The sequence below is a fragment of the Heterodontus francisci genome, chromosome 12 (assembly GCF_036365525.1).
Source record: "Heterodontus francisci isolate sHetFra1 chromosome 12, sHetFra1.hap1, whole genome shotgun sequence".
NCBI lineage: Eukaryota > Metazoa > Chordata > Chondrichthyes > Heterodontiformes > Heterodontidae > Heterodontus > Heterodontus francisci.
Window position 1 is genome coordinate 74,087,728 of NC_090382.1, and position 14,206 is coordinate 74,101,933.

At 42.3% G+C, this 14,206-nt stretch overlaps 1 protein-coding gene across 2 annotated transcripts in view; it reads left to right on the forward strand.

Moving 5' to 3' along the window:
* LOC137375926 (polypeptide N-acetylgalactosaminyltransferase 10-like) overlaps positions 1–14,206 on the forward strand; it is a 137,526-nt gene that overhangs the window by 105,891 nt on the left and 17,429 nt on the right. The window contains exons 9-11 of one of the 2 annotated variants that reach the window (XR_010976097.1): positions 10,932–11,153; positions 11,551–11,681; positions 12,259–12,345. Coding sequence is in view for 1 of the 2 variants with exons in the window: in XM_068043634.1 (XP_067899735.1) it covers positions 10,932–11,153; positions 12,259–12,375; positions 13,207–13,356 (489 nt within the window). In the remaining variant the exon portion in view is untranslated. Of the gene's footprint in view, positions 1–10,931; positions 11,154–11,550; positions 11,682–12,258; positions 12,376–13,206; positions 13,357–14,206 lie in introns of those variants that run through there. The other variant, XM_068043634.1, reaches the window with a different exon arrangement.

Sequence of the window (14,206 nt, forward strand, 5' to 3'; positions counted from 1 at the left end):
GAATTTAGCTTTTTTTCTAATACAGTTCACTTGTTGATCTAAAGACACCTGGTTTGGTTCACCTTATTTGGGGGTTAATAGATGGTTCAATTTGGCTGTGGTTTTCTTTAATTTGGAAAGTTTAAAGTGATATCTTAGGCGATCTGTGGAGTGACGGGACTGAATTGACACTGCGTTGCTCCCACCACAATCAGAATCATGTATTTTGATTGGGGGCTTTATCTTGAGCGGTTGCTCGCGATCGAATCAAATTTTAATTAAGCGGCTCACATCTGGGATCAGAATCAGACTAATTGAAGGGCTCACATTTGGAATCATATTAATGACTCCTCTCTGGGACAATATATTTAAATTAGGGTCTTGCGTCTGGCATCATATTTAATTGCTCTCGCGTCTGGGATCATATCAATTGGAAACTTGTAGTGTTGGGATCTAAATCTAACACCAATTACAAAGAAATAAAAAGAACCAGGTCTCTTGTAGAATAAGGTACGTTTATAACATTGTAATGGCATTAGTGGTTGCAGTAAAGTTTTTGGGAAAGCAGAATGTTTCCCTGAGTGACTTGATAACTTTGAGAACAAATTAAAAGAATTGGCAGCAAAATTGGGGTTAGAATTGAAATCGGGTGCCAAAAAAGCAGAGATAATTGACATTAAAGCTGAACATCTGGAATTAGAAGAAGAAAGGGAATACGAGAGACAGGTCGTAAGTCAGAGGATAATGCAGTGGAGTTGGCTTGGATTCAGTGAGAAACTGGATCTTGAACAGGAAAAAGAAAAAGCAATAGCAATAAGAAAACTTGAATTGGAGGATAGGGAGAAAGAGAGAGCATTTTGGAGAGAAAGTGAAAGAGAAGAGAGGGAATTTAGACTAAAAGAGATGGAACTAAGACAAAAGGGTAGTCTTGAATCCAGGGAAAATTTGGGTCAGGAAGAATCTGAATTTAGCTCAGGACCCAGCGAAAAGTTGTTTAAATTTATTCTGGCGCTTCCTATGTTCGAGGAAAGGGACGCAGAGGTATTTTTCATACCTTTTGGAAAAATAGCCAAAGGGATGAAATGGCCAGAAGAAAGCTGGACACTGCTTATGCAGGGCAGGTTGGTAGGTAGAGCTCATGAAGTCCCTGAAGAGGCGTCAGTAGATTGAGATGGCAAAAAAGGCTATTCTTGTGTATGAGTTAGTCTCTGAAACTTACCGTCAGAAGTTTAAGAACTTGCGGAGATTGGCTGGGCAGACATATTTAGAATTTGAGAGGGCGAAGCAAATTACATTTGGCCGTTGGATACGGGCTTTTAAGATGGAAACCACATATGAGAACCTTCGAGAATTGATTCTCTTAGAAGAATTTAAAAATTCCATTCTTTCAGTAGCGAGAGCTCGCATTGATAACCTGAAAGTTTTGAAAGCTAGGCAAGCGGCAGAAATTACTGATGATTTTGAGCTTGTGAATAAGCCCACCTATTTTCTCTGTCACCCCCATAAACCTGAGAAGGATAGAAAGTGGGAGAGTGAACTGATAGCAAGTAGCCGGGGACAAGAAAGAACAGTTGGGAATGCCCCAGGATCACCACCTAAGGTCAGAAAGGAAGTTGCTGAGGGTAGAAGTGAGATTCGCAAGGCAAAATGTTATCATTACCACAAAATAAGTCATCTTTGTTCAGAGTGCTGGAAATTGCGAGGTAAACCCATGGGGTATGCAAAGCTAGTGCGAGGAAAAGACTCTGACTGAGAGTATAGCAGACCATGCCATAGCTTTAACGACAGCTGTGAAACCAGATACTAAAACTAAAAGGAGTGCAGAGGTGAAAAATAAACAACCCGAGAATTATAACGAATTTTTGTCAAAGGGGAGAGTAACTCCATATCCTGTAAATGAGGCAGGCAAACCTATCACTATACTCAGGGACACTGGAGCAACCCATAGACACTTGCTGGGGAAAGATATAAGGTTTCCACCAGAGAGTGCCTTGAACGCTAAAGTTTTAGTTAATGGAATTGGCGGGGTGTATATACCCATACCTTTGTATAAAGTACGCCTAGAGAGTGACTTAATATCTGGGATAGTAACTGTAGGTGTTGTCCACAGTTTGCCAGTAAAGGGAATTCATCGACAAGGAAATGATTTGGCTGGATCAAAAGTATCAGTTTCTCCTATAATTACAGAGGAACCAAGTGAAATTAAGGAAACTGAGCAATTAAAGGAACAAATTCCAGGAATATTTCCTGCATGTGTGGCGACCCGAGCAATGGCTAAACAGGATCCATTGTCGAAGGTAAAAGGGGTACCACAAATAGATAGCCAAGTATCTGATACCTTATTTGGGGATTTAGATAATCCAAATGAGATGTTGAACAGATCATCTATTATTGCTGCACAGCAAGCTGATCCAGAGATATACCAAATAACACAGATGGCTCTGTCAGAAGCTGAGGCAGAAGGAGTTCCGGAAGGCTATTATATGGCAAACAGGGTTTTGAGGAGGAAATGGATACCGCCTCATTGGCCTGCAGACCAAGACTGGACAGTTGTTGATACCACCTAAATATAGCCAAGGATTATTAAGGTTAGAGCACAACATTCCTTTTGCAAGACATAGGGAAATTCGGAAGACCAAATCACGCATAAGCCAACATTATTACTGGCCAGGTCTTACAAAGGATGTGAAACAATTTTGTAGGACATGTCATACCTGTCAAATGGTGGGAAAACCACAACTTACCATAAAACCAGCATCACTAGTTCCCATTCCAGTGATTGAGGAACTATTTAGCAGGGTGTTAGTAGACTGTGTAGGACCCTTGCCAAAATCAAAAGCGGGGCATCAATAGAAACATAGAAAAATAGGAGCAGGAGTAGGCCATTTGGCCCTTCAAGCCTGCTCTGCTCTTCAATATGATCATGGCTGATTGTCCAAACTCAGTACCCTGTTCTGCTTTCTCCCCATATCCCCATATCCCTTGATCCCTTTAGCCCTTACATTAGAACTTACATTCTTACTATCATGGTTATGGCTACATGATTTCCAGAGGCCATTCCTTTAAGGACAATACTGCTAGAATAGTGGTAGAAAAGTTAACTCAATTCTTTGAGATATGGGTTGCCACTTGAAGTTCAATCAGATCAAGGTTCTAATTTCATGTCGAGGGTATTCCAAGAAGTCATGGGCAATTTGGGAATTAGACAGTTGAAATCTTGAGCATATTACCCACAGTCACAGAAAACTTTAGAGAGATTTCACCAGACTCTCAAAACGATGATTGAGCATACTGTCACGAATATCCACATCACAGAATCACAGAATAATACAGTGCAGAAGAGGCCCTTCGGCCCATCGAGTCTGCACCGATGCATTTAAAGACACCTGACCTGTCTACCTAATCCCATTTGCCAGCACTTGGCCCATAGCCTTGAATGTTATGATGTGCCAAGTGCTCATCCAGGTACTTTTTAAAGGATGTGAGACAACCCGCCTCTACCACCCTCCCAGGCAGTGCATTCCAGACCGTCACCACCCTCTGGGTAAAAAAAGTTCTTCCTCAAATCCCCCTTAAACCTCCCGCCCCTCACCTTAAACTTGTGACCCCTCGTAACTGACCCTTCAACTAAGGGGAACAGCTGCTCCCTATCCACCCTGTCCATGCCCCTCATAATCTTGTACACTTCGATCAGGTCACCCCTCAGTCTTCTCTGCTCCAGCGAAAACAACCCAAGCCTATCCAACCTCTCTTCATGGCTTAAATGTTCCATCCCAGGCAACATCCTGGTGAATTGCCTCTGCACCCCCTCCAGTGCAACCACATCCGGCCTATAATGTGGCGACCAGAATTGCACACAGTACTCCAGCTGTGGCCTTACCAAAGTTCTATACAACTCCAACATGACCTCACTGCTTTTGTAATCTATGCCTCGATTGATAAAGGCAAGTGTCCCATATGCCTTTTTCACCACCCTATTAACCTGCCCTTCTGCCTTCAGAGATCTATGGACAAACACGCCAAGGTCCCATTGTTCCTCAGAACTTCCCAGTGTCAGGCCATTCATTGAATACTTCCGTGTCACATTACTCCTTCCAAAGTGTATCACCTCATGCTTTTCAGGGTTAAATTCCATCTGCCACTTTACTGCCCATTTGACCATCCCATCTATATCTTCCTGTAACCTAAGACACTCCACCTCACTGTTAACCACTCGGCCAATCTTTGTGTCATCCGCGAACTTACTGATCCTACCCCCCACATAGTCATCTATGTCGTTTATATAAATGACAAACAATAGGGGACCCAGCACAGATCCCTGTGGTATGCCACTGGACACTGACATCCAGTCACTAAAACAGCTGTCTGTCATCACTCTGTCTCCTACAGCTAAGCCAATTTTGAATCCACCTTATCAAGTTACCCTGTATCCCATGTGCATTTGCTTTCTTGATAAGTCTCCCATGTGGGACCTTGTCAAAGGCTTTGCTGAAATCCATGTAAACTACATCAACTGCACGACCCTCATCTACACACCTGGTCACATGCTCAAAAAATTCAATCAAATTTGTTAGGCATGACCTCCCTCTGACAAAGCCATGCTGACTATTCCTGATCAAATTTTGCCCCTCCAAGTGTAGATAGATTCTCTCCTTCAGAATTTTCTCCAATACCACTGATGTGAGACTCACTGGTCTGTAGTTCCCTGGCTTATCTCTACAACCTTTCTGAAATAGTGGGTCCACATTCTCCAGTCCTCTGGCATTTCCCCTGTGGCCAGAGAGGAATTAAAATTAGGGTCAGAGCCCCTGCAATCTCCACCCTCGCCTCCCACAGCATCCTGGGACACAAATTGTCCAGACCTGGAGATTTGTCCACTTTCAAGCCTTCCAAAACCTCCAATACCTTGTCACTCCCTATGACAATTTGCTCAAGAACCTCACAGTCTCTCTCTCTCAGTTCCATATCTACATCCTCATTCTCTTGGGTGAAGACAGATGTGAAGTATTCATTCAACACCCTACCAATGTCCTATGGCTCCACCCACAAATTTCCCCCTTGGTCCCTAATGGGTCCTACTCTTTCCCTGGTTATCCTCTTCCCATTGATATACTTATAGAATATCTTGGAATTTTCCTTACTTACCAGCCAGAGCTTTCTCATATCTCCTCTTTGCTCTCCTAATTGCTTTCTTAAGCTCCATCTTACACTTTCTGTACTCCACTAATGCTTCCATTGATTTGCTCTCCTTGTATTTGCTAAAGGCCTCTCTTTTCCTTCTCATCGTACCCTGAATGTTTCTGGTCATCCATGCTTCTCTGGGCTTGTTGCTCCTTCCTATTACCCTAGAGGGAACAAGTTGGGCCTGTACCCTCCCCATTTCCTTTTTGAATGCCCCCCACTGATCTTCTGTACATTTCCCAACAAGTAACTCTTTCCAGTCTACTTTGGCCAGATCCTGCCTTATTTTACTAAATTTCACTCTTCCCCCAATCCAAAACCTTTTTTTGCAACTTGTCTATTTCTTTCTCCATAACATGTTTAAATTGTACCATGTTGTGGTTGCTTTCACCAAAATGTTCCCCACCAGCACATCAACCACCTGTCCGGCTTCATTCCCCAGAATTAGGTCCAGCACTGCACCCTCCCTTGTTGGATCCTCTACACATTGAGCTAAAAAGTTCTCCTGTATACATTTTAAGAACTCCACTCCATCTAAGCCCGTAACACGATGACTATCCCAATTAATGTTGGGAAAGTTGAAATCACCTAATATAATTACCCTATTATTTTTACACACTTCTGCAAATTGCACACACATTTGCTCCTCAATTTCCCACTGACTATCTGGGGGTCTATAATAAACACCTAGCAATGTGGCTGTCCCTTTTTTATTCCTAAACTCTACCCATAAAGCTTCATTTGATGCCCCCTCCAAGATATCATCTCTCTTTACTGCAGTAACTGATTTCTTAACTAATATTACAATGCCCCCTCCTCTTTTACCCCCTCCTCTGTCTCGCCTGAAGATTCCATGTCCCGGGATATTGAGCTGCCAATCCTGCCCCTCCCTCAACCATGTCTCCGTGATGGCTACTATATCTCAATTCCACGTGTCAATCCTTGCCCTAAACTCATCCGTTTTGCCTGCAATACTCCTGGCATTAAAGTAGAGACCTTCCATCCTGGTCTTACTCCCTTGAAACTTACTTCCGCTGTATTCCCTCTACTTGTTTGCTTTCCTGTGTTTAGCTGTGTCCCTATTCTGCTAGGAGTCTGCATCCCCTCCCCCTGCCAGATTAGTTTAAACTCCTCCCAACAGCACTAGCAAACCCACCAGCAAGGATGTTAGTCCCCCTCTGGTTCAGATGTAGGCCGACCCGTTTGTACAGGTCCCACCTTCCCCAGAAACGGTCCCAGTGGTCCAGGAATCTAAAACCCACCCTCCTGCACCAACTCTGAAGCCACGCATTCATCTGTGCTATTCTCGTATTTCTATACTCACTAGCATGTGGCACTGGGAGTAATCCAGAGATTACAACCCGAGTGGTCCTGCTTTTTAGTCTACTGCCTAACTCCCTGAATTCTTGATGCAAGACCTCATCCCTCTTTCTACCTTTGTCATTGGTACCAACATGTACCATGACCTCTGCCTCATCACCCTCCCCATTCAGGATGCCCTGCAGCCGTTCAGACATCCCGGACCCTGGCACCAGGGAGGCAACACACCATCCTGGAGTCACGTTGATGGCCACAGTAGCACCTATCTGTTCCCCTGACTATAGAATCCCCTATTACTATTGCTCTTCCTCTATTTCCCCCTTCCTGTACAGACAGGCTGCTTGCGGTGCCAGAAGCTTGGCTCTGTCCGCACTCCCTGGAGGAACCAGCCTCATCAGCCTCCAAAATGGAATACCGATTTGCAAGCGGGACCCCAGGGAATTCCTGAACTACCTGCTGTTTCTCTTGGACTGCCTGGTGGTCACCCATTCCCTTCCTTCCTCAAGTCCCTTCAGCTGCGGTGTGACCACCTCTCTATACGTGCTATCCACAATGCTCTCAGCCTCGCGGATGCTCCACAGTGTTTCCAGCCGCCGTTCCAGCTCTGAAACCTGAGCTTCCAGGAGCTGCAGCTGGACACACTTCCTGCACACATGCTGGTCCTGGGGACTGGAAATGTTCCTGGATTCCCACAAGAGGAGCAAACCACGGCTTTAAGCTCTCCTGCCATGACTGAACCCTTTAAATTTAAAACTTTAGAAGACTATTATAATTTTTTAAAAAACAACTAAGTCTTACTAAAACAATGACTTACAATTCAATCCAGTTTGAAAAATACCCACCAGGACTTACTCACCAGTCAGCTGTGCTCTTTGGAAACTCTCCGCTTCCCTTACTGAGGACAGGTAGGAAATGAAAGGAGCTCCTCGCTCCCTCCTCACCGAACTTCCTCAGTCACCAAACTTCCACTTTAGCACTCTAATGCAACCCAAGTCAGCACTCCAATGCAAACAAGGTCAGCACTGTAAGATGGCCCACTCTGACTGACTCTAGCACATGACTGGAATAAAGGACTAGTCTTCCTTTTATTTGCCACCAGAGACTCCCCGAATGAGTCTACAGGCCTTTCAAATTGGTTTACGGACATGAAGTAAGAGGTCCTCTAAAACTTGTCAAGGACAGATTCTTGGAACAAAAGAATGAATCCTCGCAGCTGGATTATGTATCTGTGTTCCGGGAAAGGCTCACAAAAGCTTGTGGTGTGGCTCAGGGAGACCTTAAAGCATCCCAAGCCAATATGAAAAATTGGGCAGACAAGTATTCAAAAGCCTGTGAGTTTCAACCAGGGGATGAAGTATTAGTGTTGTTACCATTACAGGGAGAACCATTAAAAGCACGGTTCAGTGGCCCATATAGAGTGATCAAAAGAGTGAGTAAGGTAGATTACTTGATTGACACCCCTGATCATCGGTAGAAGAACTGGTTGTGTCACATCAATATGCTCAAGCAATATTACTGCAGGGAGAAAGATAAGCCAACACAGGTATGTCAGGTAATCGGGACTGTTGAAAAGGATAGTGAGGATGAGGCAGAAGCAGGCCTAGGAAATTCTCAGATTGAACCTCCAACTCTATCAGATTAGCAAATACAGAATGTCTAGGAAAATTGGACAATATGCTTTTACACATGGAGGCAAAACAGCGTGAAGACCTAACCAGACTTTTCACAATGTTTAAAAATGTTTGTAGGGATAAGCCATGAGGTACAATCTTAGCCACACATGATGTGGGTATAGGGGGAACCATTCCTTTAAAACAACATCCTTGCCGCTTAGGTCCAGACAGACAGGCCCAAGTGGAAGCAGAAGTACAATGCATGCTGAAGGGTAGCTTAGTTGAACCTAGTCAGGACAGCTGGAATTTGCAGGTGGTTATGATACCTAACCCGGTGGGTCGGCTCAAACTTGCATAGACTATAGAACAGTAACTGCGGTAAAGAAGGCAAATTACCCAAATTCTCATTTAGAAGACTGTATGGACAGAGTGGGCAACACAATATGTCTTAAAGAGACAGATGTGTTGGAGGGATACTGTCAAATTCCTTTGACACCCCAGGATAAGGAAAAATCAGTTTCTGTTACACCGGACAGGGTTTTCCAGTATCCAGTGACGCCACACAGGTTAAGGGGTGCTCGAGAAACTTCTCAGAATAGTGAACCCTAGCTGTGCAGTCCACCTGGCTGAGGTGATGGACAATAGGGACACTTGGAAGGAAAACACAAAACAACTGCAAGATATGCTTGGAAATTTGAAATGGGTTAATTGGGACAACCTTTTGAAAATTTAAAGCTGAAATTGTTCTGGTAGAACTTGTTGTTTTAATCTTATCATTTTAGAAACATTCTATATCTGTAAATGTAGGAAAAAATGTGTTAGCATTTTTTTTCAATTTATATCTTTTACACATTGTAATGAAATGCATTTCGGGAATGGCGTTTCATTCCGTCTGGGGGGGAGGTGTTATGATCCTTTTTTTTTTCCTGGGAAATATTCGGTGAGTCTTTAGGACAGAAAAGGATCAGTACTGCTTTAAGAGCAAGCAAGCCTCAGTAGTTACCGAGCAGGTGCATTTGGGTTGCCGTTGGATGCAACCATACAGAGAGGGAACCAACCAGCTTCAAAAGGTGCATCCTGGTTGCTATGGATACAACCACTCAGATTGAGGATCATTATACAGTGTTGTGATTGACTTTTAAACTGGCTTTTTATTTGAGACGGACTGTTCTAACAGACACAGACAACTGGGCCAGCATGAACTGAATGGAGATCTCTGTTAATTTAAGCTGAAGGAGGAATTTAGACTGTGACTTTTATTATCCCTCAAAATTCTAAAGCCAGATTGATTCTGTTGAAAGTGGTTGTGAGTTGTTGATCTGCTATGGTCATCGCTGGAAGAAAAAGAAGTGCAAATCTTCGGATGTTGGACTGTTTTCCTTTCTTCATCAGACCCTGGAAGATTGCGAGTGGACTTCAATCAGAGGATTGTTTATCAGGAAGTGTAAATCTGCAAGGATGCTATTTTTTCTATTTTAAATGTTTTTATTTTAGTGTTTAAGAATTTAGTTTTTTCTAATAAACAGTTAATTTGTTCTAAAGACACCTGGTTTGGTTCCTCATTCAGGGGTTAATAGATGGTTCAATTCAGCTGTGACTTTCTTTAATTTGGAAAGTTTGAAGTGATATGCTAGGTGATCTGTGGAGTGATGGGACTGAATTGACAGTGCATTGCTTCCACCACAATCAGAATCATATATTTTGATTGGGAGCTTTGTCTTGAGCAGTTGTGCCTTAATACTATCTTGTTTGTTTCTTTGGTCAACCAGTCTATTTAGATCCAAATGAAAGGATAATAGGTCTTGCTAGGTATCGGTCCCTTTGGTCTTGCACCATCCTATGTGTCAGTTTGGCACTACTGAGGTGTAATAGCACAGGACTAGCCACCAACAAATGCTGAATGGAACAAATGTTTCTTAGAGCACTTGTGTTAAGAAAGAGCTCTTTGAAGTTAACTATTAAATCCAGCTTCCTTTATCTTGTCAGTAGAATTGTAGACCCATTTTACGTGTGTATTGTGATCTCCTGCAATTTATGCCACTTGCTTGTTTTAACTGTACACAACATATATGATTGCAATTTTTCTCTTATAAAGATGTCAGTGGTGAGTTGGGCTACAGTTTACACTGACAGATGCCTAAGTCTGTCATGGTATGAGACCTTCCCTGGGTCTTTTTTTCCCCCACACACAATGCATTCAAGTTTGATTATTAAGCGGGGAATAGATTTGACTGCCTGCAGCTCCATATGAGATTTTAGACATCATTAACAAAATGTTGAGTGGTACTTAAAACATGTGAAATCAATCAACATTAACACAGGCTGAATTCTGCCTCAAAAACTAAATACTCGTGTGAGGACTTCAGATTTGTGCAAGTTGCCAGTGTGATGAGGAAAATTTAGTGACTGGAGGGGCTTCAGCCAAGCTGGCACATTGCTGTCTGTTCTGGCCACTTCCGCACATCCAGATTTTTGGGTAACAATTGGCAAGCTCCACCAACTCATGCAATGTGCCTCTTCCTGGACCTTGCAAAGTGTCAGAAGTCTGGAGTCCACTTCCACTACACCCAAAAAACTCCCTCCAGGGAGAAAGAGATGACCAATACATTTCGGGGAAATAGATAACTAATACTCCTCAAATCTCCAGATCCCACATGATTGTCAATCCACATAGGCGGAAACTTTATATCTCCTCACCCACTGGACTTCAGGAATTATAACCAAATATTCTCAGTCCTTGGAGCATCTTCAAAAAATGTGTGTAATTTCCAAGTTAATTTTTTCATTATGCAAAAAAGGGACTGACTACTTATCTCATTCAGAGAATTTGTGTTACAGAATTTGAAACGAGTTGCTGAAGTGTGGATGGATGAGTATGCTGAGTATCTCTATCAACGAAGACCTGAGTACAGACATATTTCTGCTGGAGATTTGATTGCACAGAAAGAACTGCGGAATTCCCTTAATTGCAAAAGCTTTAAGTGGTTCATGACTGAAGTGGCATGGGATTTGCCTAAATACTATCCGCCAGTGGAACCTCCAGCTGGTGCCTGGGGAGAGGTGGGTTTGCTGGAATTTACGAAGGGATATTATAGTTCAGTGTTGCCTATTTGACAGAAGGTGTAGTTAGGTGAGGGAAAAGACAAGATTGTAGAAGTATTAGATGTTCTGTGAGGCTACTATAATGAAACCTAGTATACCAGTAAGACTCTTAGGTATAACTTCAGCAGGCAGTTCTATAGTGGAAACCTTTATCTAGGTCATACTACTGTGTTTCTGAACTGGTGAATAGGTCAAAAACAACAGTTTAGTATTAGGTACTCAGAAAAGATCAGTTTAAGTGGAATGACCTAGTACAGTTAATAACCATTGTAATGGGGAATTGAACAGTTATGTAGGTAGACAGTGAAACATATGAGGTAAATAATGTTAATAGAGCTTTTATTTGTTTTCCTAGGGTAAGAAATATAGAAACAAGGGTTGATGAGTTAAGAGGGGGAAGGCCATGAACCAGTAGAAGGGTGTTACATGTCAGATGGAATTATTTCCTGAACAGATGTCAATGGAGCTATAACGAGGAATATGAAGGTACAGTTACAAACAAAATTCCACCAAAGATGGTGATTTCTCCTGTTTTCAAATGTCTGGGGGCATGGCAGGGGTTGAGATTCTTAAACACTGAAAAGCAAATAGTTAGCCAGTAGAAAGAAGAAATTACAATAATATTTGCAAAGAGAAAAGTTCAAAAAAGTGATCGAACATTTATAATGTTAATTACATCAATGCTAATAGTTTGAAACCTTCAAATGGGATAGAAACATAAATAGATGATATTGATGGTTCTACATAGTCCATGAAAGAAATGGTGTTGATGGCCAAATATCCTCCTTTCTCCACACTTTATTTTCATTCCTAATAGATGAGGAAAAATCAAAGTTATTGAAAGAGGGGAGGTTAAGCTACTTTCACTAAAGATTTGAGTCAGTGTAATGCACAGTTGGCATTGGTCCTCCCTGTGCAAAGTTCAGAAACCAGAAAAGCCCTTGTCAAAAAAACTTGTCATAAAATATTCAAGTTGAAAACAATTCCTTTTGTGTTTGGAGTCCTCTTTTGCAGTCATTAAAAAGGTAAATTTGTGATTCACATAAATCACTTTCTTTCCCAGATTCGGAATGTTGGTATTGGTCTGTGTGTGGACAGTAAACATGGGGTTTCTGGCTCACAGCTGAAATTGGACATTTGTATCAAAGGTGGTGCAGATGGGACCTGGTCCCATGAACAGGTCAGTAGGATGAAACTCTGCTTCAATTTCAGTTAACAAACTAAGAATCAGTTAGTTATAACATGTTGCTGATTCTCTGTCTCTCCTCTTCTGCTTTTGTGTCTCCCTTTCTGCTGCTTCTCTTCCCTTAACTCTGCTCATTTCTCTCTGCCCTTTCCTGCTTCATTCTCCATTGTGGATGGAAGAGAGGCACTGGGTGGTCTAGCTTAGTTTAGAGATACAGCACTAAAACAGGCCCTTCGGCCCACCGAGTCTGTGCCAACCATCAACCACCCATTTATACTAATCCTACACTAATTCCATATTCCTACCACATCCTCACCTGTCCCTATATTTCCCTACCACCTACCTCTACTCGGGGCAATTTTTTTTTTTATAATGGCCAATTTACCTATCAACCTGCAAGTCTTTGGCATGTGGGAGGAAACCGGAGCACCCAGAGGAAACCCACGCAGACACAGGGAGAACTTGCAAACTCCACACAGGCAGTACCCAGAATTGAACCCGGGTCGCTGGAGCTGTGAGGCTGCAGTGCTAACCACTGCGCCACTGTGCTGCCCTAGTGTGTTGTAGGAGGGAAAGGAGCCACCAGCAGGTTGCAATTGGGATGGGATTTGTGATGAAAATCTGATCTTCAATGGCTCTTTCCTAAACCTTCCTCCCAATCACACACTTCCCCACCTCCTCCATCCCATGTTGATCCCTTCCCATTATCCTTTCTCTTTCAAAGTACTGCAGTGTAAGATTTTCACAGCAGTAGTATTTTGTCACTTTTTGCAGGTGTTTGTTGCATTACTGATTTCATATCTGATTTTGAACTTTGCCCATCAGGGATTCACATTGGGTTGGCGAGAAGACATACGCCCTGGAGATCCCTTGCATACTAGGAAATTTTGTTTTGATGCTGTTTCACATAACAGTCCAGTCACATTATTTGATTGCCATGGAATGCTTGGAAACCAGCTGTGGAAGTATAAAAAGGTGAGAGATACTAATTAATTTTTATAAGGGAATGATTTTCAACCAGTGCAAAATAACATATGAGAAGGGAAATTCACAGACAGGGAGTGAAGTCTTTCCTAGTACCATTTACTTTTGGAAATGCTTTTCTCCAAATTGACATAGGTTATTAACTCTGAAATGCTTATTGATCAATCAGTTGTAGTAAGTGAATTAAATGAAAAGTTCTAATGAGAAGTTGAATCACACCAATTGTTAGCATTTTCATTAAGTAGAATTACTGAAGAAATTATATCAATATTTCAATTGATCTCACATCATATAGTACACCTACCACACTTCAGAGTGCCATACTTGAAAGTATGGCAACACGTACCTGATAAACTCAAATATTATCCTCCTCAAACTGCAACTGAAGTGAAAGTGTAGGATATCTTTGATCTTGTAATTAGCAGTGTAGATGAGGGGGAACCAGTGGATGTAGTTGGATTTTCAAAAGACATTCAATAAGGTGCCACACAAGAGGTTGCTAAACAAGGTTAAGAAGAAATAGCAGGACATTTAGAAAAACATAATGCAATCAAACAGAGTCAACATGGTTTTATGAAAGGGAAATCATGTTTGACAAATTTGTTAGCGTTCTTTGAGGATATAACAAGCAGAATGGATAAAGGGGAACCGGTAGATGTAGTGTATTTGAATTTTCAGAAAGCGTTCGATAAGGTGCCACATAAAAGCTTATTGCACAAAATAAGAGCTCAGGGTATTGGGGGTAATGTGCTGGCATGGATTCAAGATTGGCTAATACACGGAGAGCAGAGAGTCAGGATCAATGGGTCTTTTTCAGGTTGGAAAGCCGTATCTAGTGGGG